This window comes from Suricata suricatta, chromosome 6 (assembly GCF_006229205.1).
Source record: "Suricata suricatta isolate VVHF042 chromosome 6, meerkat_22Aug2017_6uvM2_HiC, whole genome shotgun sequence".
NCBI classification, from domain to species: Eukaryota; Metazoa; Chordata; class Mammalia; order Carnivora; family Herpestidae; genus Suricata; species Suricata suricatta.
Genome location: NC_043705.1, coordinates 79,917,730 through 79,945,342, shown reverse-complemented (window position 1 = coordinate 79,945,342; position 27,613 = coordinate 79,917,730). Strand labels below are relative to the sequence as shown.

The 27,613-nt window shown below is 37.0% G+C and overlaps 1 protein-coding gene across 1 annotated transcript in view; it reads left to right on the top strand.

Moving 5' to 3' along the window:
- Nucleotides 1-27,613, top strand: part of FBXL17 (F-box and leucine rich repeat protein 17) — a gene marked incomplete at its 5' end in the record, with an annotated part of 472,906 nt that overhangs the window by 145,323 nt on the left and 299,970 nt on the right. The window contains 2 exons of the mRNA XM_029941235.1: nucleotides 1,883-1,990; nucleotides 26,930-27,060. Coding sequence (XP_029797095.1) covers nucleotides 1,883-1,990; nucleotides 26,930-27,060 — 239 coding nt within the window. The remainder of the gene's footprint in view (nucleotides 1-1,882; nucleotides 1,991-26,929; nucleotides 27,061-27,613) is intronic.

Genomic DNA, 27,613 nt, shown 5'->3' with positions numbered 1-27,613 from the left:
TAATTTATCAATGGCACCCTTAGTCTTAGTATGCTAAAGCATACTTTACTTTTGAGGGCAGAATTAATCTTTTATCAGATGTGCCATGGATGCTGTTGGTTTCATTATTTTAGGAAAATGTTCTTGTGATTGTTTTAGAATTAATGCTACCCACATACCTTTATTTTCCAATATCTATTCAGAATAGTTAAGGAAGATACAAAGAGTTACCCATATTAAAGCTAATGCAAAAGACATTTGTCACTGCTGTTTGAAAAAACTAACAAAGGTGTTTAACTTATTGATTTCATCTTGACTGTGAGGAAAATGAATCTGAAATTAAGCCTATGGTAGAGAATATTTGGACCTTCTTTTATAACTACCACTTTGTAGAACAGTGAAGACAATTTTAATACAATTACCAGAGGATAATTTAATACATTGAAATTTTCTGGAGGTGTGGGGAGACAAAAAAGGAATTTCACTCTGCCCTTTGTTTAAAGCAGGGCCAGGTGGAAATGTCAAAAGCTGTCAAGGTAACTTCTTGGCAGCACTTGGGCTTCAAGCTTTTACATGCCTAGGAGTCAGGGGCTTATTAAAAATATGGATTCTTGAGCTTCACCCTTTTTGGCTCTGAATATTTAATGGACTCCTCAGGGAATTCTAATATGTATTACATTAGTCAGGGTTCTCTGGAGAAACAGAATCCGTATGAGTGTGTGTATGTTTCTATAAAGAGATTATTGTAAGGAATTGGCTCACACATTTATGGAAGTCAAGAAGTTCCAAAACCTGAGGTCTCAATGTGGAGACACAGGAAAGCTGATGATATAGTTCTAATCTGAGTCCAAAGGCATAAGAACGAGTAGAGCCAGCAGTGTAAATTCTAGTCCAAGTCTGAGTCTGAAGGTCGGAGACTGATGTCTGAGCTTGAAGATAACCAGGTAGAGAGAGAGAGAGTGAGAGAGAGAACAAAAGAGCAAGAGCAAGAGAGAGTGAGCCAAGTCTTTCTTACTCAGCTTTTTTGTTCCATTCAGAACTCCATTGGGTTAGATGAGGCTTACTCATGTTGGGGAGGACACTCTGCTTTATTCAGTTCACCATTTCAGATATTAATCTCATCAGAAATATCCTCACAGACATACCCAGAACACTGTTTAACCAACTGTTTTGGCACTCCATGGTATAGTCAGGTTGGCACATAAAATTAACCATCACACAAGCCAAATCTAAAGAATTTGAAGCAGTGAGGGGCAAAGTCAGATTCCTTGGAAGAAACACTTGAAGGTAGAAATCTTATAAAGAGACAACTTTTGGATTTTAGGAACCAGTTATGCAATTTCCATTATAAAAAATGTTCAGCCTAGGCAGATCCATAGAGATGGAAAGTTGCCAGGAGTTGAGGGCAAGGGATGGAATAGGGGAGTGACTGCTAATGCACATGGCTTTTGGTGGTGATAAGCATGCTCTAGAGTTAGATGGTTGTACAATTGTGAAAATGCTAAAAACCACTGACCTGTACCCTTTGAAAGGGTGACTTCTATAGTCTGTGGATTATATGTTGATAGAAAAAATATATTTTGAGAGACATTGTTAGGAAGAAGTGGTGGTGGAGACTGTCAACATCTTGGGTGCCTGGCTGGCTCAGTCAGAGAGCATGTGCCTCTTGATCTTGGGGTTGTGAATTTGGGTCCCATATTGGGTGTAGAGATTGCTTAATAAAGAAATAATGTTAAAAAAACCCACAGGAGATATTGCTGTGAGTTTGTACACAGATTCAAATGATCCAATGGAAAGGGAAATAGTAATGACTCGAGGTAGGGCAGAGGGAATTTTCAGGAGCCAATTCCTTAAACTTGCTGGAATGCCACCTTGAGTAACTCTCTTCATGTCCCTTCCCTAGGTAACAGATCAATCAGTGAAAGCATTTGCTGAGCATTGTCCTGAACTCCAGTACGTTGGCTTCATGGGTTGTTCAGTTACTTCTAAAGGAGTCATTCACCTAACCAAGGTAGGTACTGTGGCTGTGTCTCCTGAGCCTTTCTGTCATTCGTATCAGTACCCTAACATTGGTAAATATACTTGAGTGAGGAATAGTCAGACCATTACAGAAGTGTACTAGGATTGGGGTACGTGGGTCGCTCAGTCAGTTAAGCATCCGACTTCAGCTCAGGTCATGATCTCACAGTTCATGAGTTTGAGCCCTGCATCAGGCTCTATGCTGACAGCTCAGAGCCTGGAGCCTGCTTCAGATTCTGTGTCTCTCACTGCCCCTCCCCTGCTCACACTCTGAGTGCTTCTCTCTCTCTCAAAAATAAACATTAAAAAAAGTGTACTAAGATTTGATAGTTAAAATCAGTTTGAAGCTACAATACAAAATGTATCTTTTCTTAAATAGGACATTCATTTGAACAAGAAAGTGTACTTTTTTTTTTTTTGCTTTTTCACTGCTAATGACTATGAAGTAATTATACACATTAAAGAAATTGATCTATATAACACAAATTATTTAAATGTTAATTTGTTGCATCTGGCTTTTAAGAAGTACATATGAGGGGCGCCTGGGTGGCTCAGTCGGTTGAGCGTCCAGCTTCAGCTCAGGTCATGATCTCACAGTTCGTGGGTTCAAGCCCTGCATCAGGCTCTGTGCTGACAGCTAGCTCAGAGCCTGGAGCCTGTTTTGTATTCTGTGTCTCCCTCTCTCTCTGACCCTCCCCTGCTCGTGCTGTCTCTTGCTGTCTCTCAAAAATAAATAAAAAACATTAAGAAAATTAAAAAATAAAAAGTTACAAAAAGAAGTACATATAGCTCTGCATATAATTAAGCTGAAAATGTAGGTGAAAAGAGAGGTCAATTCATGTCAAAAATTAACCTTCTAATTCAGAGAGTTCACTTTTATACCAAATATATAAAATCTCATATTTTGGCAATGATGAAAATGCCAGTTCCTTTGTAATCTCTCAGTTATGTGTCATCTTTACTCCAGAATTTTAAAACAGGAACTAATTCTTACATGTATGTAATGGAAAATGGATGACTATAAAATTTACCTGTGTATTATCTAAAATTTGGCATTGGATAGATTTTAACTGTATTGTATTGTACTTAGGAGAATGGGTGTGAGTCCTTGCTGGTCCCACTTTGTAGCTGAGTAACCTTTTCATGTATCTCTCCTTCATTTCACTACTCTTAGGAAACTGGTGTGTTAGCAACAATGTTGAAATAAAATGGGTGAGATCCCAGGTCTTTTAGGGCTTGGTCTCTTCAGGTCTTTATAAACTTACAGTTCAGAAGGAAATAAACTATTTCTTTTCTTTCTGGGAAGAGAGCATTTGATAATGAATTACATAGGACGATGGCAATAAGGCACAGGGGATAGGTGCCCTGGCTCTGTAGTTAGCTCGAGTTTGAATCTTGGCTCTGGCACTTCATAGCTGAGTAGACAAATAGTTTTCAGGGTAGTAATTGAATTAGTATATGCAAGGTGTTTGCCTCAGTATCGAGATTGCAGTAAATGCTAAGTTTATGTTACTCCTAAAATTAAAATTGATTTTGTTATATCTAAGTTGCTTGAAAATCACAACAAACTTTGAGAAACGAATATCAAATCACTGTTTTGGTCTGCTGTGTCTGAAACAGATTCTGTGATTGTCCCGTGTCTTAAATGACTGATAATTGACCAACTTTAATTGTATTGTGAGGATCGGAGCTTAGAGCTAGTGGGGAGGAAAACACATCATTCTCCATTACCGCTCTATCGGCATATCTTAGTGCAACCAAGACCATACGTAACCATAATTTTTATTCATTTCCTGTAACCTTGGCCTGAACATCTTGGTGGATGAATGTTTTTCTAGTCACATCTAATGTTGTTTATAGTGTAGAGTAGAAATGCCTTTGGATGAACAGATTGTGCACAACAAGTGTTAGAATGACCATATGTGGGATTTTTATGATCACTCGAAATTGTACTCATTAAAGACAAAACAAGACTTATTAGATCAGTAAGTGCTTCCCTGAGCATTTTGAGATGGCCAAAAATTATGGTACACTGGTACTTAAAAGATCAGAATCACTCTCGGTGACAAAATAGCAGCTATCGCAAATAGCAAATGTCTGCGTTGGAAGGCTGAATTTGCTGAGAATGTTCTTCTGATGATTATAGGACAGAATTGGTGGTTTGGACTGTCAGTAGTTCAAATCTACTGGATTAATATCAAAGCCAGTCCACAAACTTTCGAGGATCATCTTTGTTGCTCAACAAAGTCTTTTGCTCTGATGAGAAGACTGATTGGTGGTATAATATTGCTTAATTTCCTGGATTCAAGTAAAGGCAAGACAGCATTATAAGCATGCATACACTTTCTAAAGCTGTAAGGGCAGAGCTCAGGTTTTAATAAAATAAAAGCTTTAGGGTTAAAATATTTGCATTCTGAGAGTTTTCATACTCAGACATTACACAAAATGTAATTTACATTCACAAAATGTTTATAAGTATATAAATGCTCTGAGGAAGTTGTGTTACCCTTATTATCATTGTGGGGTGTAATTTTTAAGTTAATGATTAGAGAGATGTGAGATACAGAGTGTTAAGAGCTATTGGTCTAAATATGTTTAAGATTATATGGTTTAGAAATTTCTTTCCAATATATTACTTTTCTAAGTCTCTGGCTCTCAGTTTGCTAAAAGAGGCAAATGGCATAAAATCTCCATGCTTTAGTTTCCTGTCTGTGAAGAGATGTGTTTAAATTAGATGATCTATCTCTAGAGTTTTTTGTACCCAGAAGATATGCATTTAAAAGTTATTGACCTATGGGGCACATGGGTGGCTTAGTCAGTTAAGTGTCAGGTTGATTTTGGTCAGGTCATGATCTCATGGTTCTTGAGATTGAGCCCTGTATCAGGTACTGTGCTGGGAGTGCAGAGTCTGCTTGGGATTCTCTCTCCCTTTCTCTCTGCTTCCCTGTTTCCTGAGCACATGCTTGTTCTTTCTCTCTCTCTCAAAATAAATACATTTAAAAACAGGATCATTGACTTAGAAGGGACTATGAGGAGGTCTTCCTGAAACTGAGAAACCAAATTAGTAATTTAGAAAGGAAAATTGGGGTTTTGTTATACCAAGGGTAAGAAGACAAAGATTCAGAATAGGTGGAAAAATACTGATATCCTATTACTGTGGTTCATTGGGCTCAATTTTATATTGATGCTCTCAGCCTTGGCTAGACTGTTACTCATTTTGCAATATTTATTGATGAAACATCCTTAGTCTTCAGATAAATTCCAATATCAAACCCTCTTAGAGTAGGAGCCTCCTTCTAGGCTCCTCTGACTGTAAGTTAGAGTCCAGAAATAGCTAAGACTGAATGCAGCCAAGTTGAGAAGATAAAGTCCAGTTCACTAGGCTGTGTTTGGAGACATTGAGACCCATATTTAGGAAGCAATACTAACAACCTTTGAGGTCTCCATTTAACAGTTGAGAATGTTAGTGACTTGTATGTGACAGAATTGAGTCTTCTCTGACACAGGTGTGCCTGCTCTTTTACTGCAAGTCGTCCTGTTTATAAATATAAAATATTTCTACTCTATCTCCCTTCTACTTCTTAAAAACAGATTTAGCAAATGCAAATATGTATTTAACCATGAGTATCTAGATGGTGGTGCCTAAGTATCATTTGCCACTGAATGAACTAGTAGAAACATGTCAAAAGGACCCAAAGTGAACATGAGATGGTTCCCACTGGTCTACGTTGCCAGACTTTGAGCATCAAAAAGGAAAGTGGCTGCAACGGGTTAAAGAAAACCAAATGTACAAAAATTTTGAATTCATAATGATATTTAATGAATGAAATAAAATTTCCTTTTCTAGCTAAGATGGAGTAATGGGGACCAGATTTACTCTTTTCACTGAAAATATCCCCCCAAACCAGGCAAAATATATGAAAAGTAGTCTTCAAGATACTGACTATGAGGTAACTGAGGACGGTCATCGCTGAAATATGAGAAGCAAGAGGAGCCCTCTGATTGCCTCCATCTGATCCATTGAAAGGGTTTGTAGCTCACAGCACAAGGATGGGCAAACCAGACAACGCTCAGCGGTAACACCCTGAGTTAAGACAAAACAGCAAGTCCACGGAGACCAAGGCAGCCAGAGTTCAGAGGACTGACTACCAGAGTGGAGAGAACTCCATAGAGAACTCGTAGGGAATCCCAGAGGTCTGAGGGATGATCTCCTTTGCACACCCCATCCTAAATAACCCATGAGTACTGAAGAAATCAAAAGAGAAATCAGCAACTATTTTTAACTGAATAAGAATGAAAACACAACACTCATGATTTAGTGTGATCCTGATAAATTACCCTTTCAGTAAAATTGATAGCACTAAACACCTATATAAGAAAAAAAGGAAGATTTAGTGACCTTCTACCTTATGAACTTTTATCTTATTGAAACTTAAAGAAGAAGAACAAATTAAACTCAAAGTAAGCAGAGGAAAGGAAATAGTAAGGAGCAAAGTGGAAGTCAATGAAGTGGAAAACAAAAAGAAAAATTACTAAAACCAAAAGCTGATGCTGTGATAAAATAGCTGAAATTCATAAACCTCTACTTGAACTGATTAAAGAGACAGAGACAAAGACAAGATACAACTTGCCAGTATTGTGTCATAACAGATTCTACAGATATTAAAAGGAAACAAGTTTATGCCTATCAATTTAATAAACTAATGAAATGAAAAAATTCATTTGAAAGACATTACCAAAGCTCACTCAAGAAGTAGATAACCTGAATGTTGTTAAAGAAATTGCACTTGTAGTTAAAAACCTTCCCTCTGACAATACTCCAGGCCCAAATTGCTTTACTGGTGAATCCTGCTAAATATTTGTTATATTTAAAAACTTTGGGGCACCTGGCTGGCTCACTTGGTGGAGCATGCGGCTGTTGATGTCAGGGTCCTGAGTTCAAGCCTCATGTTGGATGTAGACCTTGCTTAAACAAACTAACTAACTAACACACTAACCAACTAAAGAAAAACTTTATCAGTCAGAGATACACATGAGTATTTACTAGTGAAATGACACTGTGTTTAGGCATTTGGCTTAAAGTATTTCAAAGAAGATAAAAAGAAGAAAAAGTGGAATGACCAAAAAAGGAGACAAAAATGGCAAACTCTAGATAGTTGAGCTGGGTTATAGGACTTGAGTGTTTATTACCTTATCCTCATTACTGTTGTTTGAATTTGAAAATTCCCATAATAAAAAAAAAAGCTTTTAAGAGGTCAAAAATTTTAAATGTTGATACTAATGTCATAGGATAAAATTGCACCATTCAATATCATACTTTTTAAGAATGCATACTAACATGGGAAATGTTCAAGATCATAATAATGTATATTAGCATATAATATTGATTTAAAATTCAGTTGAACAGACTTACAGAGTCTGAAATGTCAGAGTGGCAAGTTATTTTTGCCTATAGTTGGAGTACAAACTTTAGAAATGCTGTGGGCTCATGAATTTAATGCCACATATCTGTTTTGAGTTTACATCAGATAAGCTAAACTGATTTTTTGTCTTTTATTAGATCTTATTTTAAATGACTACTAAGGTGGGGCACCTGTGTGGCTCAGTAGGTTAAGCGTTAACTCTTGGTTTTGGCTCAGGTCATGGTCTCATGGTTCATGAGTTTGAGCCCTGCGTTGGGGCTCCATGCTGACAGCACAGAGCCTACTGGGGATTCTCTCTCCCTCTCTCTCTGCCTCTCCTCTGCTCAAGTGCATGTGTGGGCGCACGCTCTCTTCCAAATAAATAAATAAACTTAAAAAAATTGAAAATATAAAGTACTGCTCTGGAGTGTGCGGAAGAATTTTTGATGAAAACTTCACATTTATTATATGCAATGTAAAAAATTCATATTTGTCATAACTTAGATGTATTTTTTTAGATTGTTGACATATTTTGAAGTTATGAGTAAATATTATTTTAAAATATAAACATATTTTAATAAGATTACTAAATATTATAAAGCTGTGAGTGTTAATTAGTTAATAATACTAATTCTGATGTTATATTAGGTCTTACTGTTGCTTTAGTTACTCAGTTTATCAACATGACTTGAATTCTTGGGATATGTCTGGTATGGATTTGGTTGAAGTTTTTAATGTTTGTTTCTGTTTTTAAACAGAATCTTTTGGGCAAGGTAAAGGACAACTAAACAAAATGCCAAAATTTCTGATTTTTTTGGACCATAATAACATTTAAAGAACTTAAAAAAACCCCACATATTTTAAAAGTGCTTATGGTTGAAAGTATGAAATGTTTTCTAAAGGAAAACAAAATTGATTTTTTTCAGTCAATTTAACATAAGTAACTGGAAGAATGTTCATTCATGCAACTAACTCAATTTTTGTCTTCCTTTTCTTGTGTATCCAGAGACTAGAAATGAAAGATGAACTTTCTTGCCTTTTAAATTTCCAAACAACCAATCAGTTTACAGTGCTTTATTCTAAAGTCAGAATAAAATGTTTTGCTGCCCTAAGGGTGATGTTGCTGTTTAGTCATAGATTATTATTTCATTTGTTTCTAAGTAATTATAGTACTTGAGTATTATTTTGAGATATGGAAAAATATGTGTTTTTAAATTCATTCTGCTCTAAAATATTTTGTAGTGAGTATGAGCCAGTGAGTATTCTGAGGGGGTGTTTGTGAGATGACCAAGCCTTTCAGAGGCTTAGAGTTGAGTCCAAAACCTGACTGTTGAAAATATAGGTGATGATTATCTAGATCTGGTGTGATCCATTAATTGATTTTTTTTTTTTAAGTTTGCAGTGGACAGCAAACCACTTACTGCTGTCATCAAAACTGATGGTTTGAAGACTGGTTGTATGACCTGGGGGCAGATCACCTAATTTGTTGGCCTCAATTTTCTCATCTATAAAATAGGGATGCTAATAGCATCTACCTACCACTAGGGTCCTAGAGGAAGAGTGCGTGGGCTATCCCTACAGCAGTAAAAAATAGAGTAATGAGAAAAATATTCATCCCTATGTACAAAAGTTCCCTGTAACTCTTTAGACCTATCCCACCATTATTCTTTCATTAAAATAAAAATGTAAAATAAATTTTCATGAAAATAAACCTTATTTAAAATCCTTAGGATCTTTTTTTTTTCTATCTCAGTGCCAATGCTCAGTCTTAAGATTAATAACCATATATGTTTTCTCTTCATTGTTTTGTTTTGTTTTGTCTTTCTTTCCCTGTCAAAGCCCTTATGGGTAAGTTCATGCAACAACAAGTTGTTCATGAACAACTAAAATAGTATTTTTAATAAAATCATTAAAAAATTCCTACAATAGCAGTACACTGAATAGAGGGAATATACTGTTGTACCTTATTATTACTGCACAAGTTAGTGACTTTGAGTTTTACTTTTCTAAATTAATATAGGCAGTATTTACATCAGCTGTAGCAGTTTGTCACATTTAGTTTTTTATTCTGTTAAATGATAATATCTGTCCAATGAGGCAATTCTTTTTATATTTTATAACTCTGTTGCTCACACTCTAGTTGTAATATATGTTTGTTTGTGCTACATTTTCATTTCAACAACTACAATGGCAGGATATATCAATGTGACATGAGTAAAAGTAATGAATTCTTCTTTCAAATGGCTTAGTCTGTGGAAGTCCTAACAACTAAAATGAACAGATGAGTTTCTTTGTTATATCTATCCTTTGATAAAATGGTTGCTTCAGGCTTTAATATAAATATATAATATAAAATGAAGAAAGTTGGCAATCTTTTTTGAAAGGGCCTTTCTTGGATCTTGGCTTTTATATTTTAAATATTATTTTACTTTGCTTATATTATCCTCATTTTATCCCTTGAATTTTTATCACACAATCTTTATTCATAAATTGTGGTTTTGAGGCAGATATGAAAAAAGATGTCAACTTTATTTCTCTGGTCTCTAACACATGAGGTCAGTCTTTATCTAAGAAAGATTAGGAGATTTGCTTTCATGCTTTCTTAGAGTTTCAAATTCACTCACTGTTTTGTGAGAGAAATTTTATTTAAGGATCAGTGTGAGTTTACTTCACTCAGTCTTGTGCTTTCCACATAAATAGTAATATTAAACACGGATGGGACCCCAACATTAACAGACTGCCCAAATTAGAGAAACCATATTTGTGGCCTAATGAGAATAAATTATAATGAAACTTAATGAGGAAATATATTACTGGGAAAAAATGAAGTAAGCAGATCTCATTTATTAATTTAAAATAAACATTTATTGAGAATTAGAGTTAAGTAGAATCCAAATTTATTTAAGGGACATATTCAATTATATAAAATCATTGACAGTTATATTCACCTAATAGTTTTGAACTATTATACAATATTTAACGGTGTTTTATTTTCAATTAATTTAACTGCATACTTAAATCCTAATTTAACTGCACCCGGGCAGTTTTTTTAGTCACAGGGAAGCGTCTATGTATGAACATATTATATATTCATTCACACACATACTTAAACACAGTACACACTCACACCATGTCAATCATTAATCCTTACTCAGAAACCAAATAACCAGATTTTTCTTACAGTTTTGTTTAATACAGCACAATATTAATAATGATGAAGGGGCTCCTGGATACTGAAAGGAAGATGAATTATGTTGTTCCTTTATTGTAGTTGCATTCTTGGACAATAGGGAATTCATTTCCATAGTAACTCTCTGTTAGTCAAAAGCTAATTTATTTGTGTGACAGTAGAGGTATGTGTTCTGAAATTTTAGCTTGAATCCTCAGTATTTAACCAGAATTTGGGCCAACATATTATTACTCATTATTTTCCATAATCATTTTTGGAATAAAGTTTGGTTCTGGGCTGTTTCTTCTCCAGACACACTGGCCCAATAATAAAGGCCAGTCTAGTCCATTGACTAAAGGCAGTTGAGCTCCTCACATGTTTGCTGTCCAGCCCAGAGGTACCACAGGCATTTACACAAAAGCTGTTGATCACACTGTATTTACAAAAGCTTTAGGAACATAGCTGCTTCCCCTCCTGTAGACTTCCCTTCAATTGATTGTATCCTAGTGGGATGATTGGCCATCAACATTTTATTTTTCCAAGAGAAAGCTTCCCACTGGAGCTTTCTCTGTTATATTCACTAGAGGAAATGCTTGGTTATTGTGTTTGATCAAAGGTACTTTTTCAACATGCAATTGGCTATCAATCTTGGATCTTTAAAAATGAAACAATATCCCCATGCCTGAGAAATCAGTGTAAGTGATGACTTTTACAGCTTTCATCTAGATGGAAAAGAAAACAAAGTTGGTTAGCCCCTTGCGTTACTCAGGCAAGTTGCAGGAATACACTGGCAGTTATGCCTCTGGGTTATTATAAAGAACTTCCATTAGATTGACTGCTATTTTTTTTTATTTTTGGAAACTGGATCTCCTAACCCTCTCCTTTTACTTTGTTGTCACCCTGGGTCTGTTAGCCCCCAGATCCTTTTTTCTCTCTGTGCCATGTGTTTTTGCATCACAGGGGTCTTTATTCTCCAGGCTGCATTTGGTGGGAGGCAGCCAGGTCAAAAGAAGTGAGAAGCTAGGGTATTTCTCTCCCTCCCTTTCTGTCTCAGGTAATGTCACTGGCAAAAGCTTTTTCCCTCCGTTTTAGCCCTGGACAGATCCCCTGCAGCTCCAGCTTGTATTGGATGGCCATAGCCCATGGGTTCCAGTAACATTCACCTTCCTTTTGTCCCTCCAGCCTTGGGTGCATGTTCTTCCTGCTGTTGCAAAATCTCTGGCTTACTCTAGTCTCTCCAGTTTTTCCTCTCAGCCTCTGCTTCACCAGAATAACCAATTTCCTTAATGAAATTTCCTTCATGTTATTTAATAAATACTTATAGTGGTTTCTGTTTTCCTGTTTATACCCTAATACACCTTTCTTTTTGCATCATTCAGAGGTTTCTTACATGAGCGTCCCTTTAAGAGAATAGAACCAATAATTATTTCCTCTCAGAGGATCTTGTAATGGTGGCGATCAAAGCACAAAGCAGAGAATTACACATAATCTAAGATTTAAGTTAATCTTGATCTTTCCTTGAACTAGCTTTACTTCTGTTCTGGATCTAGACAAGCAATAGCTAGAGAGATAAGGACAGTTAGCTATGTGACACTTAAGAATAATGAAGCTACAAGGCCATGGTGAGTCCCCAAAATAGGATAGTGGACTAGTTGCTTAATTATCAAAAGATAATTTTTATACATGCTCCTAGCAAAAACAAAATTTAAGTGTTCCTCAGTGCTATAATCTATAACGTCCATTTCACAGAGGCAAATGTAAGGAAAAATATTTGACTGAATAAGAAGTTGTTAACTAGTTATTTGAGTTATTGGTTATTACTAGTTAATTTAAGTTATATATTAGATGATTTTGACTGATAATTTAAGAATAACATGCTATCATGTCTACCTCTGTTTATTTTTTCATTTTCAAAAATCTTGGTCATGGTTTTTTATTGATATGACAAGGTATAAGTGACTCAGAGTACATATTACTAAAGTAAATCATAATCTGATTATTAAAGCTGTACTTTAGATGTACACTAGCTATTGTTATTTTAAATTCATTTCACTTGGTTGAAGCCTTTTACTCATAGATGGGCAAAATAGGTTGAGTGAATAGCGTTATAGATGGATAGTCCTTTGTATCAGAATGTAATACTTTAACATATAAGGCAAAGTTATAAAATTTTTGTGGTCTAATTTGAAAAAAAATTGTATTATCTATATTATAATGTAATTTTATGATTTATATTATTTAATATCAAGATTTCTTAAAGATTTTCTTTTTGATTACTGTTTTTTTTTAGTTTATTTTAAGAGAGAGAGAGTGTGTGTGCGTGTGTGTGTGTGTGTGTGTGTGTGTGTGTGTGTGAGAATCGGGGAGGGACAGAGAGAGGGAGAAAGAGAATCTCAAGCAGTCTTTGCACTTCCAGTGCAGAGCCCGATGCGGGGCTTGAACCCATGAACTGTGAGATCATGACCTGAGCCCAAATCAAGAGTTGGACACCACCGACTGAGCCACCTTAGAGTTCCATGATTACCATTTCTTACTGATAACTGATATATACTGCCTGTAGAACAGATATAGATCATTCACTTTTAGCTCTTGAGTGCCATTAGCACAGTCAGGAACTAAATAAAGCTTACCAGTTTCAAATTTAAATATATTTTAAACCCAGTGCTGTTGCTTTTCAGAATGATTATTATAAAACAAAGGTAAAACAATTGAAATCTGATTTAGTGTTTGGAGAGTTCCTGACTTGGATTTTGAGTATATACATCCTAACGTGCCCTTTAAAAAGTTTGAGTCTTCTAAGATTTTTCTCACATCAGAAGTGTTCATTCTTTCATGATCATAGGTGATTGGGGCACTTGAATAGTACTATGAACTATTAAGTCAAGTACAATGCCAGAAATGAGGACTGCGGAAGAAATAGCATTTTTTCCAGACTTCTATCTTGATTTCTTTTAGGATGGATTCAGTGACTCCTTTCTTGCCAGTAGTGGTGATCCAATTGATTAATTGTTAGTTTGTTAGTATCAGATGTGTCTTCCAACTAGAAGGAATATTTAGGGTTTATTTGGGTACTGTAAGGGGGAGGGTGGGAAGAAGGGTGGCATTTATGTTTTGAACTGTTTGTTCTCAATAAAGCAATTTTGAGAATGAGAGGAGAGAGTGCTGCTGATGGGTGCCTAGGTTAGCCGTTTTCTTCCTCAGTGACTCAGGGAGCTCCAGACCTACAGGGCCAACCTCCGAGAGAAGCTGCAGGTCCCTATCGACAGAGGCCTCATGCTGGTCCGCCAGGGGTTAGGAAGTCTTTTCCTGGTGGTATAGGAGGCCAAAAGATGGGAAGTGGCCCTGCTAGTGGTTATTCTGTGCACCAGCATTTTGTGGTTCACAATCCTTGAAACAGTACCTGGTCACAGAATAGGAAGAGTCATTTCCAAAATTAAGATTCACGTACTTTTTCCTCTGAGCAGTGGCTTTAGGCTGAGGCCCAGAAATGAGAGGGTAAGGCTACGAGATTTTTGATGTGAAGGTGAGTCCCAGTTGCAAATTCTAAATCAGGAAGAAAGTAGAAAACAGACATTTTATTCTCGTGAGTAGGTACAACGTTTTGGTAACATTTCTGGCATGTCAAATATATATGTATATGAATATTTTTTAAGTTAAAAAGCATTAATGTCATTACTTTGTTTCTCAGCTGCATACATTTAAAAATAAAGAACGGAATGATATGAATGTTTGGCTGAATAGCATGTGATCAAGAGGTCAACGTCCAGGTCTCTTGGCTTGAAAATGACAAACTTTTGTTTTGGGCTAATGTTCAGTTGGTCCTGGAATAAATTTCATTTATTTTCTGACGTTAAAAAATTAGGTTGTGACACTTTTATTCGGAAGGTACTTCCCAAACTTGTGGCACACTGAAGTGTGGTATGTGATGCCAGTGACTGAGATGGGTTCCAATTCCATGGACTGTCTTTTTTTTTTTTTTTAATACTAGATCTCAGACCTTGTTGCAAAGAAATGAAAGACAAGTGCCCACCCAGTCCAGTTAGATGAAATAATCTCTCCTTGCTTGCATTTACATTTAACTTAATTTGCCCTCAGTTTACTTAAGCTTTGATTTTTTTCCCCTATTTGAGTGAAACAGCATGAACATTTTATTTTTTTAATTGAGGATAAGTTCTGTTTCTTAGCCGGGTAAGAAAGTGACAGGGCTGCTTAGTGCTGCTAACTTTAAGTGCTGTTTGTAGTTCGTTATGAGCTCCAGAAATCTTATATAGAGAAAAGAAAGGGATCTGGTGGAAAGTCAAGTCCTAGAAAAAAGTCAATTAGAGACTGCTGCCTGCCAGAGTGCAAGACGAGGAGCAGAGCATCCGTTCTGAATTGGTACACCAAGATGCAGAAGTCCAATTAACAAATTCACATTTCTGCAGCAGAAGACAGTGATTACAGTTTTGGTGAACTCTTCAAAATTCCTGCCACACACGTCAAAATGCTGACAATTTACCGAGGCTTTAAAAAAAAAAAGGAAAACAGTTCTTCATTTTAAAAACAAATATGTAAATAGAGAACTGATTGTGCTTCTTATTCTAAAATGACCTTTAATTGTGTGGGATGAGACTGCGTTTTTTTTTATTATTTAATCCTTCCATTTTAGTGAACTTTATGTTCAAAAATATCACTACTAAAAACACTTAGCTTCAGAGACTTTGATCTTGCATTTGATAGCATTAGAGGGACAGATACCTGATTTCTAGAAATGTAAACAAATGAAAATGTCTTTAAAGTTTTGATCCTAATTTCAGATTTACTCAATCAGCTGAAGCATTTAATGAATTAAGCTCGATGCATCTAGTACTGTGTTAGGCACTGGGGACATGAAGGTGAATAGCTACTGCTTGCCTTTGACTCTAGTGGGAGGAACACTTATTAGACCAAATTGTAGAGCAGTGTGTGTAGGGCTCTGGTGGGAGAATGAGCAGCATCAGCGGGTGTACAGAGGGTGGTTTCTGACCCTGGCTGTGGACATGCCAGCTGGTTTTACGGAGACGTGCCCTGGGGCCATGAAGGCTGAACTGTGCTTTGATAGGAAATGAAGCCAGCCTGTCACTGCCCCGGCTGGCTCAGGATGCTATTGCTATCAGTGCATTTTTAATTATTTTAGAATCAGGCTAGCCCACTATGTATTATATTTTAGTACTATGAGTATGTACGCTTGGTTATCAATTTAATCAATTAATTATTTTTTTCTCACTGTAAATTGGAAGGCTAGTCTCATTGTATCCAGCTAACCTAAAGAATCTAGTATCTTTATATATAATTAATAGTTTTACATATTAATTTTGGAAGTGTAAATGCCATTTATGTGCTGATGACTTCCAGATTTACTTGATATCTTTTCTTGGCCATCTAATGGGCATCTCAGACCTAGCATATTCAAAATCAGACTCTTCCTCTCTGCTACCAAACCATCTTAGTTAATTGCAACAATACCTTCCAGGAGCTCAAATCAAAAACCTTAGAATCATTCTTGATCCTTTTTCTCTCACGTTCCATAATCTGTTTGTCAGAAAATTCTGTTGATTCTTCTTTCAAATATATCCAGAATCTGATCTTCATACCACCTCCAGCTGCTATCACTCTGGTCCAAGTCAGATACCAATTGACTACATTAATGCAGTATAGCCTCTCTCTGCTTCCAGCTTTGCTTTTCATTATAGACCCACACAGAAGCTAGAAGATCGTTTAAAAATGTAAGTTAGATCATGGCATAGTCTGACACCAAACCCTCCAGTGGTTTCCCAAATTCCTGAGAGCAAAATATAAAATCCTTACCTTGTTTTACAAGGTTTCATATATTCTGCCCATCTTCACTCACGTCTTTGGCTATGTCTCCTGTTAGTTTTTTTTTTTTTTCTGTTAGATCTGCTAGAGTATGTCTGGCTCCCCAATCCAAAATGCTTCTCCTGTTCCCATCCCAGGGCCTTTGCACTGAGTCTGGCCCAGACATCAACATGTGTCCTGTGCTCCCTCGCCTCCTTCAAATCTGTGCTCCATCATCTTTTCAATGAGATCATCCTTGGCTGTCTATTTAAAATCACTCCCATCTCCTCCTTTTCCTCCACTGTTTTCCATCTGCCTTGCCTTGCTTTAATTTTTTCTATAGTACTTTTTTTATATAGTACTTTTAACATACTATATAAATTTACTTATTTTATTTATTATTTCCCTTACTTCTTTCCAGTTAGGAATATCAGCACCCTATGGACAGGGATTTTTTTTTTTGTATGTTTACTGCTGTATTTAAAATTTTTTTTTACATTTATTTATTTTTGAGAGAGACAGAGCACAAGTGGGGAAGGTGCATAGAGGGAGGGAGACACAGAATCTGAAGCAGGCTCCAGGTTCTGAGCTGTTAGCACAGAGCCCGACATGGGGCTTGAACCCACAAACCTTGAGATCATGACCTGAGCCAAAGTCAGACGCTTAACTGACTGACCCAGGTGCTCTATGTTTACTGCTGTATTTTTAGCAACTAGAATGCTGTTTTGTCCTTATAGGTACCCAATAAATAGTTATTGGTCATATGAATAATATCTCCTGCATTCTTTTTAAAAAATTTTTAATGTTTATTTACTTTTGAGAGAGGGAGTGATGGAGTGTGAGCAGGGGAGGGGCAGAGAGAGGGGGAGACACAGAATCCAAAGCAGGCTCCAGGCTCCACACTGTTAGCACAGAGCCTGACACAGGACTCAAACCCATGAACTATGAGATCATGACCTAAGCTGAAGTTAGACGCTTAACTGACTGAGCCACCCCTCTTCTGGATTCTTTATTTGAGGAATTAAAAAGGCCGAGCTTTATGAACTAGTTTTACACTTTCAGGGTTTAAATATCAGTAGCTCTGCATTAGAGATGTGGCTCCCAATTCAAGTTAGGAACACCTGGATATCTTTTTCAGAAATACTATTGACTGGCCTCACCCAAGCCAGTGAATCAGATGTCTAAGGATGGGGTCTTGTTATCAGTATTGTTTTTAAAGTTCCCCATATGATCCACGTGTGCAGCCAAGTTAGAGTCAGGTGTTAAGGAGACATTTAAGTAAGTATACATGAATGAATGAAAATTCACAACTATCCAGATTTGGACCAGCTCAAGCATTAAGATTGGATGCCAAATGTTTGGGATGAGAGACTCTTCCTGAGCAGCAAAGCCTGGGGAGGGCTGGCTGAGTAGCAGGGATGGGGAGGGGAGGGGAAGCGAAGGAGTTGAGAAGGACTAGCAGGAAGGGAAGGTAGTACCCTGGTCCCTTGGCCGCTGCTGCCAATTGATGATTCCTGTCTAAAGGGCATAGTTATGTTGGAGACTGTCTGGTTAATAATTTGTGTTAGGCAAGTATATTGTATTTCCAATACTCACTAATTTTTACTCTTTCTAAAGTAATTGAGAAGGCTTTGTGGAGAAGATGATATAGGAACTAGTCAGCTGAATAAGTGGCAGGGAGAGAAGAAGACACACTTCCAAGTTATCTGCATAAAAAGAATGAAGTGAGAGGAATTTTAAATGAGCACAGCTCTTTGAGTACATTGAGAACAGCCTCTCAAAATTTGGGGAAAGAGATTTCAGCGAGCTCAACAGATTCCAGGAAATGGCAGTAATAGATAGTGAAGGGCTTTGATAGGCAAGTTCTGGGATTCTTTTCTTGCAGTTGATATATTTTTGTTTCCTGAAAGTTTCAGAGAAGGTGAGAAACATGGTCAAGTTATTTAAGGAAGATTAATCTGGCTGGTAATGGGCCAAGAAGGAGTTAGAAGGCACAGCTCTGAGAAGCAGTGCAGTAAAGTGTGCTAGAAAGCAAAACAGGGTGTGAATAAAATGGCAAAAACATGTCAGATCTCATAGGAGAATGGCAGAGTGAAACAGACCCTGGATTTGGAAATAATGCAAAGAGACAGCAGCCCAGTGTGATTAAGAAGGCAGTGGATGGAAGGAATACATAGAGAAAGTGTCAGAGAATCAACATGGTAGCTACTGTGGATGTGACAGCATTCAAGACCCTGAAAGTCCTGTTTTCATGGTTAGATTTTGAAATTTTTATTGTCTATGCCAGGATCTCAGGCTGTTTAAAAGCTTTCAGTTATGCCCTGAGGTTCTCGGTTCTGTGAGGTGCTGGGAAGGTTTCACCTGATGTCCTAAATGTAGCATATCTAGCTTTTATTACCATTTCTATACTTGAGTGCAAGCCTTAACCAAGCTGAGATTCAGACCTAATTGGTGAGCAGAAGGGCTGCCCCTCATTTTCTCTTGTCTAACCAAGTCCTTAAATGCAGATATCAGGCCCTGTCAGGATGTAGAAGCCATCCAATGCGCAGGGGCAGAAATTCCCTCTCTGCCCCTTTCTTTCCATTCCCAGCAGTCCTAATTTCTTCACCCCTCCTCCTTTTTTCTGTTTTTCCTGTTCAAGACCTGCGCTACAACTCCTTTCCCTTATTTCTTGTGTCTCCCTCCCTGTCCCTAATAGAAGACTCTTCCCCAGAGAAACTGCCTTTTTTGTCCTTTTTGTCTTCCTGGACCTCTGCTCTCTCCCATGACCTCCATCTTGGCAGATGAGTGTGTGGTGCTGATCTGTAGCCCCCATAACCCTGATATCGGCAAGGCAGACTCTCTTACCCCTTGACTTTGCTCCCTAAAGATTATAACTGATTGCTTTGAAACCCAGTTCCACTAAATCCAACATCTACAGGACTGGTAAGAAGTAATTTAGGACTGTTTGGCATTTGGACATATTTAACTATGCAGAAGTCTTTTTTCTTTTTAAAAATGATCACTTCCAACTGGCTTCATCTAAATTATTATTGTTAGCCTGAATTGGTGGAACATTCCTGCTGCCTCTGCCAAGGTCCCATGATTCCTCTTATGTTGGTTCGTCCACCATAGTCAATCTGCACAATTGAGGATTTTGTTTAATTTTTTACTTTTTCAGAGTCTTATGAGAACTTGGAAGTCATTTGGGTCTTTTTATAAACCTTCAAGACTGTGTTTCCTAGGTAACATTTTAGTGTCTCGTTTTATACTTAAGTACATACATGGTCATACAAATCATTGACTAATTTTAGTATTTAACCTGAATTAGTTATAAATAATATTTTTCTCAATAAAACCAGAATTAAACTGAAAGTTGATTACCTGTAGTCTACATTATGGCTTGGGCTTCTCTTAAAATACCTTACTAAATATTTAAGAATTGGAGAGAAGTGTTTAGAAGGTCTTGGTTGTAAACTTTGTTTATTCAGATCCTCTGTGGTTTGTATAACCTGACTACCAGTGAATTTATAAGGAAAGTAAGTTTAATTAAAATGTCAGTTTCCTAAATGTAATTATTTGTTTCACACTATGAAGGATTATTTTAGGTAGCTTTTTATGAAACACTGGAGGGCACTATTATGAAATTCCCATAGCAAGGGAAGGAACGTGATGAATTTGACAGAGCTGTTTGTGGAGTTTTCAATAAAAAGTGCCCAGTACGTGTCTTGTAATAATGCTGGTTTCCAGGAATTGGCCTCATGAATACTGTCATATTGAATACTGTCGTATTTAATGCTGAACTGGCCAAAATGGTCGTAGGGAAGGCCGCAAGAGCTTAGTCAATGACTGTCAGCTCATAATAAAATGAGCCTTAATTGACTTTGAGAGCAAAAACGCTCTTTGAAGATCTCAGAATGCTACATGTGAGAGCCGCAGTAAATTGTTTCCTCATGCATGAGTTTGAGCTCCATCGTAAGTGTAAAAAATGTTCCATTTATGGACAATTAACAGGGAAGCACCAGCCACAGGTGGACTGGTGTCATCCTTTGACCTGCTCGGCACTGAGGAGTGGGTCTGGATGTGGGATTTCTAAAAGTTACAGAGTCAATCAACTAAAATTAGAGGTTTTATTACACATAGACAGTTTTTGGAATTGTTACTTCTTACTATTCCATTAATTTAGAAGGTATCTTTGAATTTCAAGTCTATAAAATAATTTAGATTTGCTAACATCTCTCTCCCTATTAGAGAGTTATCTTTCCTCATGTGAGGGGACTGAACTGCACATACAACTTTAAATTTTCCTTTCTACGTAACTTTATTATAGCCTCCTTCTAAGTCCTGGTTGATGAAGCGATTTTTCTTTTTTATCTTGGTCAAATGTACCTAACATACATAGTTTACCTTCCTAACCATTTTTAAGTGTACACTTCCATGGTACCAAGTACATTCACAATGTTATGATAAAGATAATTTACAGTGAAGGAACCTAAGAGATATGTAAGATTTCATATAGAAACTTTGTCTCAGAAGCTGTGCTTGACCCCAAAATATACACGTGTAGGAAGTATTTATATGGCTAGGTAAAATTTTTATGGATTTGTGTCATTTTAGTTAGTATAATAAAGAATAATTGGAAAATACAGTGATCATGTATATGTATTATACATGGCTATATTTAATAGTTCACATACACATATGGTTACACATAGCAAAATTCATCTTTAACACTCATAGTTTTAATAGTAATGCTTCAAAGTGTTTTTTAGCATCTCTGTGGGTCCGTTTTATGTATTTCCAATTTGCTTTGGTACACATATGTCAGGACATAAGCCCAGCAAGCTGTCTAGCACCTGTAACTCAGATTATTTGTTTCTTTATACATTGTCAGAGCAATATATCCCTAACAGTAATACAGATTTTTGGGTGTTCACACCTAAAGGAATTAGAAAAAGAACAAAGTTCAAAGATAGAAGAAAGAAGGAAATAGTAAAGATTAGAGCAGAGATAAATGGAATAGAAACTAAAAACCAACCAACCAACCAAACAAACAAACAAACAAAAAAACAAAAAACAAAAGAAAATATCAGTGAAACCAGTATCTGGTTCATTGAAAAGATAAACACAATCGATAAACTTTTAGTGAGACTCATCAAGAAAAAAAGAGAGGCCTGAAATACTATGAGAAATGAAGAAGGAGAAATAACAACTGACACTATAGAAACATAAAGAAATATAACAGAATATTATAAAAAACTATATGCCAACAGATAGACAACCTAGAATGAATGGATAAATTCTTGGAAGCGATCAATCCAAAACTGGATCAGGAAGAAATAGAAAATTTGAACAGATGGATTACTAGTAATGAAATTGAGTCAATAATAAAAAAAACTCCCAACAAATAAAATAAAAGTCCAGGACCAGGTGACTTCATAGGTAAATTCTACCAAACATTTAAAGAAGACGTCTCACCATTTGTGACAACATGGATGGACCTACAGGGTATAGTCCTCAAGTCCTCATAGTGAAATTAGTCAGAGAAAGACAAATACCATCTGATATCACTTATATGTAGAATCTAAAAAACAAAACAAACAAACAGAAACAGACTCTTAAAGACAGAGAACAAACAAGTAGTTACCAGTGGGAATTGGGTGTATGTGGGGGTGTGTAGCAATAGGTGAAACAGATAAAGAAGATTAAGAGGTACAAACTTCCAGATATAAAATAAATAAGTCATGGAGATGAAGAGTCATGGAATATAGTCAAAATATTGTAATAACATTTTATGGCGACAGATGGTGACTATACTTTTGTGGTGAGTGAACCTTGAGTAACTTATAGAATTGTCGAATCAGTATATTTTACACCTAAAACTAATGTAATATTCTGTGTTAATTATTCAATTTAAAAATATAAAAACATATCTTGTAAAGAATATTAAGTATAAAAATAATGTGGCTTAAGAAAATTGTGATTTTTGTGTAGGAAATGCAAGTATAGGATACATTACTCAGAGGAGCTTGAGAAGAGTATCAAATTTAATAGTAATTGATCCTTGATATGTACAAGTTCATCTTTGCTTAACCAAGAACAAGAGAGCTTGACCAGTGAAACAGTTAGCTACTTTTTTTAGTCCTGATACAAATTCTCATGAAAAATAAAAGTTTTGTGAAAGTAAAAAGACAGGTCCATACATATATGTGGGAAACATGTGACTGTTTACAAAATGCAAATTGAGGGGTACCTGGGTAGCTCAGTTGATTGAGCGTCTGACTTCAGTTCAGGTCATGATCTTGTTCATGAGTTTGAGTCCCATATTGGTCTCCCTGCTGGCAGTGTTAATGCAGAACACAGTTCGGATCCTCTGCATTTCCCTCTTTCTTCCTTCCTTTGCCTGCCCTCTCTCTCTTTCAAGAAATAAACAAAACACTAAAAAAATACAAATTGAGTAAAATCCAGGGACTGTGCAAACATTTTCATGAAGCAATTCCAATAAACTCACCTTTCCCTGAGTGAGGATTGGTTTGAGAAATTTAGCAAGACCCCCCCCCGCCCCCACTACAGTGTGGAGCTAACAGGAGTGGCCATATCAGAGCTGCCTGTTTTCCCAGGAAGTACTTTCTTGGCCACTGAAGATACATCCAGAGGAGAAGGCTGAATGGACCAATGGTCTCCTTCTCTGCCTTTGTGAACGTATGCAACTAAAGGAGGGCCATGGGCCTTAGGGTTTAAAGTGGTTAAGAATATTACTCTTGTCTTAAGAAAAACTTGGCTTCTCTTCAAAAGCACAGAGAGCTCTGTAGCTCTTCTGTATTAATTTTTTATTGCTGCATAACAAATTAACACCAATTTAGAGCCTAAAACACTGAGACTTTGGGACCTATGCCATTTGGTGTTTGCTGTCTCCCATTTTATTGCCATCTTCTATACTCCTGGTGTTTCCTGCTCCTTCATGAAAGATGTTGGCACTTGACTCACAGCCTTCCATTTTGTTCCATGCCCAACTGCTACACTGAATGACATCATTTTCTGTGCCCACCACATAGAGGCATGGCAGGAAGAAAATGTAATAAGAATGTATTATCTCTTTGATTCTTTATTAGAATTTTGGTGATATCAGAAAGACTATAAAAACTTTGGGGATGCCTGCATGGCTCAGTCAAGTGAGCATCTGACTTTTTATTTCGACTCAGGTCATGATTCGAGCCTCATATCAGGCTCTGTGCTGACAGCATGGAGCCCACTTGGGATTCCATTTGCTTCTTTCTCTGCTCTTTCCACCCTCTCAAAAATTAATAAACATTTTTAAACACTTACAAAACCATATTTTACTGTTTGTGTTTTATATATTTATTTTGTACTCCTATAGATAATTCCCAAATTTTTGATCATTGTTGTTTTATTTAATGCTAGTCTGCCTTATTTATGATAAGAGGTAAAGGGTAAGGATCGAGAGTCATGTTTGGGGCAGGATGTTAGAGCCTGAGGAGCTCATCTCTGGGCCCTGGGCTTGGTATTGCTTCTAGTCATCACAGAGAGGAGTGAGGAGAACCTTGAGGAAGGGGAAAGAGGGAGACTGCCCTGATTCTGACTGGTCAGGTGTATGGAGCTGGTGAAGTGGTCAAAACAGTCTGTTTTATTTTAACAAAGTGAATGCATTCCCTGTGTGCTTTGGTTGTGAATTACCGATCATATTCTGATGTTGGTAAAGCTCGGAGACCATGGTAACTTGAGTAGGAACTTTGTTAGAACCCACTTATTATTTTCTTTCTCTCTTTCTTTTTTATAAATGTCTATTTATTTCAAGAGAAAGAGAGAGTGGGAGTTGGGGGGAGCAGCAGAGAGAGAGAGACTATTCTGAGCAGGTTCTGCTCTGCCAGTGCAGAGCCTGATGCGGGGCTCAAATCCATGAACCATGAGATCATGACCTGAACCAAAATCAAGAGTCAGTTGCTTAACCAACTGAGCTGCCCAGGAGCCCCAGAATCCACTTCTTCTTTCTTGGTCCTGCCTCCATTCTGGAGTGTTGTCCTGAGTTTCACATTGGATTGGTGGCTTTCTTTGAGTATCTGACCCTATAGGCTGTACAGAAGCTTACTGTCTCAATTAGAAAGCATGTACCTACTGTTGTGGACATTTTCATATTTCCTCTCTCTTAGCTGTCTCTGTTTCTCTCCTCAGTTCTGCAGCAAATATCAGGGAGCAGTGAGTAGTGTCTCTGTGTGAACCTTCTCTGTGTCGCTACTTCCTTTTTGAGCTGAGGTGAAAAAGAGGGGTTGATGGACTCAGTTCTCTAGAGCTGCTCTGTCCAGCACTGTAGCCACTAGCCACATACAGATATAAAAAGTAAATGTAGGGGCGCCTGGGTGGCTCAGTCGGTTAGGCATCTGGTTTCCAGCTTCGGCTCCGGTCATGATCTCACGGTTTGTGGGTTCGAGCCCTGCGTCGGGCTCTGTGCTGACAGCTAGCTCAGAACCTGGAGCCTGCTTCGGATTCTATGTCTCCTTCTCTCTCTGACCCTCACCTGCTCATGCTGTCTCTCTCTGTCTCTCAAAAATAAATAAAAAATATTTTTTAAAAAGTAAATGTAAACTAAACAAAGTTAAATATGATAAAAATTCAGGTCCTCCCTCACATTGGTCACATTGTAAGTGCTCATTAGCCATATGTGACCATGGTTACCATATTGGGCAGCAGTGATATAGAACACCTCCATGATCAGAAAGTTCTCTGGGACTGTGCTATTTTAGAGCATTTCTTTTCCTCTGGCCTGACAACAGTGGAGATTCCAGTGTCTTACCTTATCTTGGGATTGAAGCTCAATGGACCCTTGGGTAGAACTTGGCTTCCTGAATCCTCTGAGGTCTTTGGGTTGGGTTACACCTTCAGGTCAGCTTCCTGCAGGACTAACCTGATCCCTCTACAGAAGGATTTGAGGGTAAGCATAGAGAAGCCTGGCCAGTTCTGGGAAAGCTCCTTCACAGTGCTAGAAATGCCCTATACTCATTTTCCATTGCTGATATGAGAAATTACCACACACTTAGTAGCTTAAAACAGCACAAATGTACTGTTCCATAGCTGCATAAGCCAGAAGTCCAACATGGGTCTCACCAGGCTAAAATCAAGGTGTTGGCTGGGTTGTGTTCCCTTGTAGCAGCTTGAGGGGACAGTCTTTTCTTGCACCTTCAGATTTTTGATGGAATTTAGTTTCTTAAGATCTGAAGATCCTTGTAGATCTGAAGTCCCTATTTCTTACTGGCTTTTTAGCTCAGGGCTGTTCCAGTTTCTAGAGGATGCCCACATCCTTAGCTCCTTGCTCTCTTTCTCCTTATTCAAAGCCAATAAAGGCAGGTTGAATCCCTTTCACAATCCAAATGTCTCCTGCATCATCTTCCATTGCATCTCTCTGACTTTAGGTGGGAAAGGTGGTCTGCATGTAAAGGCTCAGGTAATTAGATTGGGCCTACTCTGTTAACTCAGGATAATCTCTCCATCGCAGAATCCATGATTTTAATTACATCTACAAAGTCTCATTTGCCATTTAAGTAACATATTAGGGCTTAAACATATTTTGGGAGGGTTGCTGCTTGGTTTGCACTTCGCATGTTATTAAACAAAAATACCTTAGTTGATTTGTAGCTTATTTAAAGAGGATGATTTCCATCTTAGTATAAATGATATTATTAATTTTCTTTGGAGACTAAATGTCAAGGGGAAGACAAGAAACTTCAGGAAAGGGGGAGAGAAAATGGAGCAATGGGGAGGTGACACTTGGAGAAAAATATTTACTACTTTAAAAAATGTTTTTAAAATATTTATTCATTTTTTGAGAGGCTGGGAGAAACAGAGTGTGAGCAGGAGAGGGACAGAGAGAGAGGGAGACACAGCATCTGAAGCAGGCTCCAGGCTCTGAGCTGTCAGCACAGAACCTGATGTGGGGTTCCAGACTCACGAACCAACCGTGAGATCATGACCTGAGCTGAAGTCAGGCGTTCAACTGACTGAACCACCCAGGTGCCCTGAAAAATCTTTACTTCTTAAACAACATTTTATATTGCTTTCCACATGGTGAAACACACCATGCATAGTATTTCTGTTTGGGGTACATTGATAAAGTATCACCAGAGTATCTCTGAATTAACCATTTACTCATATCTCATCTTTTAAAAAGTGAAAAAACCTACACAGAAGTGGTACTATAATCATGAATATAAATATCTGAAATTGAACAATGTTAGAATAATCTTACAAACTGTAGGTACTTAATGTGACATGTTTAACAGCTTTGCCACCTATTAAGTTGCTATTTTTTATTTTTATGAAACATCAGTAAAATACATTTGATTATAATATTTACTGCATTCATATATTCACTTTAGATTTCTCCATTCATTTCTAACTACTATGTAAAATATTATATGAATGAGCTTAATTTGATTAGACTATTAGCTATTTTCAGTATTGTACAGTGATACTCTACTTTGTAATAAACTTTATAACTTTTGAGAATCAATGTAACATTAACATTTCTCATCTTTATTTTTTTTTATCTCATTAGCTACGAAATCTTTCCAGCTTGGACCTACGTCATATCACTGAACTGGATAATGAAACTGTGATGGAAATTGTCAAGAGGTGCAAAAATCTTAGCTCTCTCAATCTCTGTCTGAACTGGATCATAAATGACAGGTAACCATTCTGACATCTTAAAAACAATTTTCCAGAGGGAAACGTGTTCTATTGACCAAATACTAATTATCATTATAACAAGGCATGTAAATCTTAAGGAAAATTTAATGTAGTCATGCCTTTTGAAATAGGTATGTTTAAGATTTGAACACCATCTAGATGTGTACTTTTAACCCATCCATTGCTTATATTTACAAGATTTTATGTGCTTTGATTCAGTGTTTGCCTAAACAGTTATAACAATAGCAGTCAGTTGAACTTTTCTTTGTTATCCATCCAGGATATATTGCTTGTTACTTTAATATTTTTGCAACTTTTGTGGTTGATTTACTGTTCACTTATCAAGGAGAATGATTCTAAGAAACCATTTCAAACAGTATGCATTCAGGTCCTTTCTCAAGGATCATATTTTGTTCTTTGTTGATACAATATAACTAATATTGTATAATCCACTTTTAAAAATGGAAGTCACATCATGGATAGTTTAATGTGTAGTGTCAAAATGTGTAAAATGGGCACTTTTCTTCTTATAAGCAATGATAAACCCAGTTTT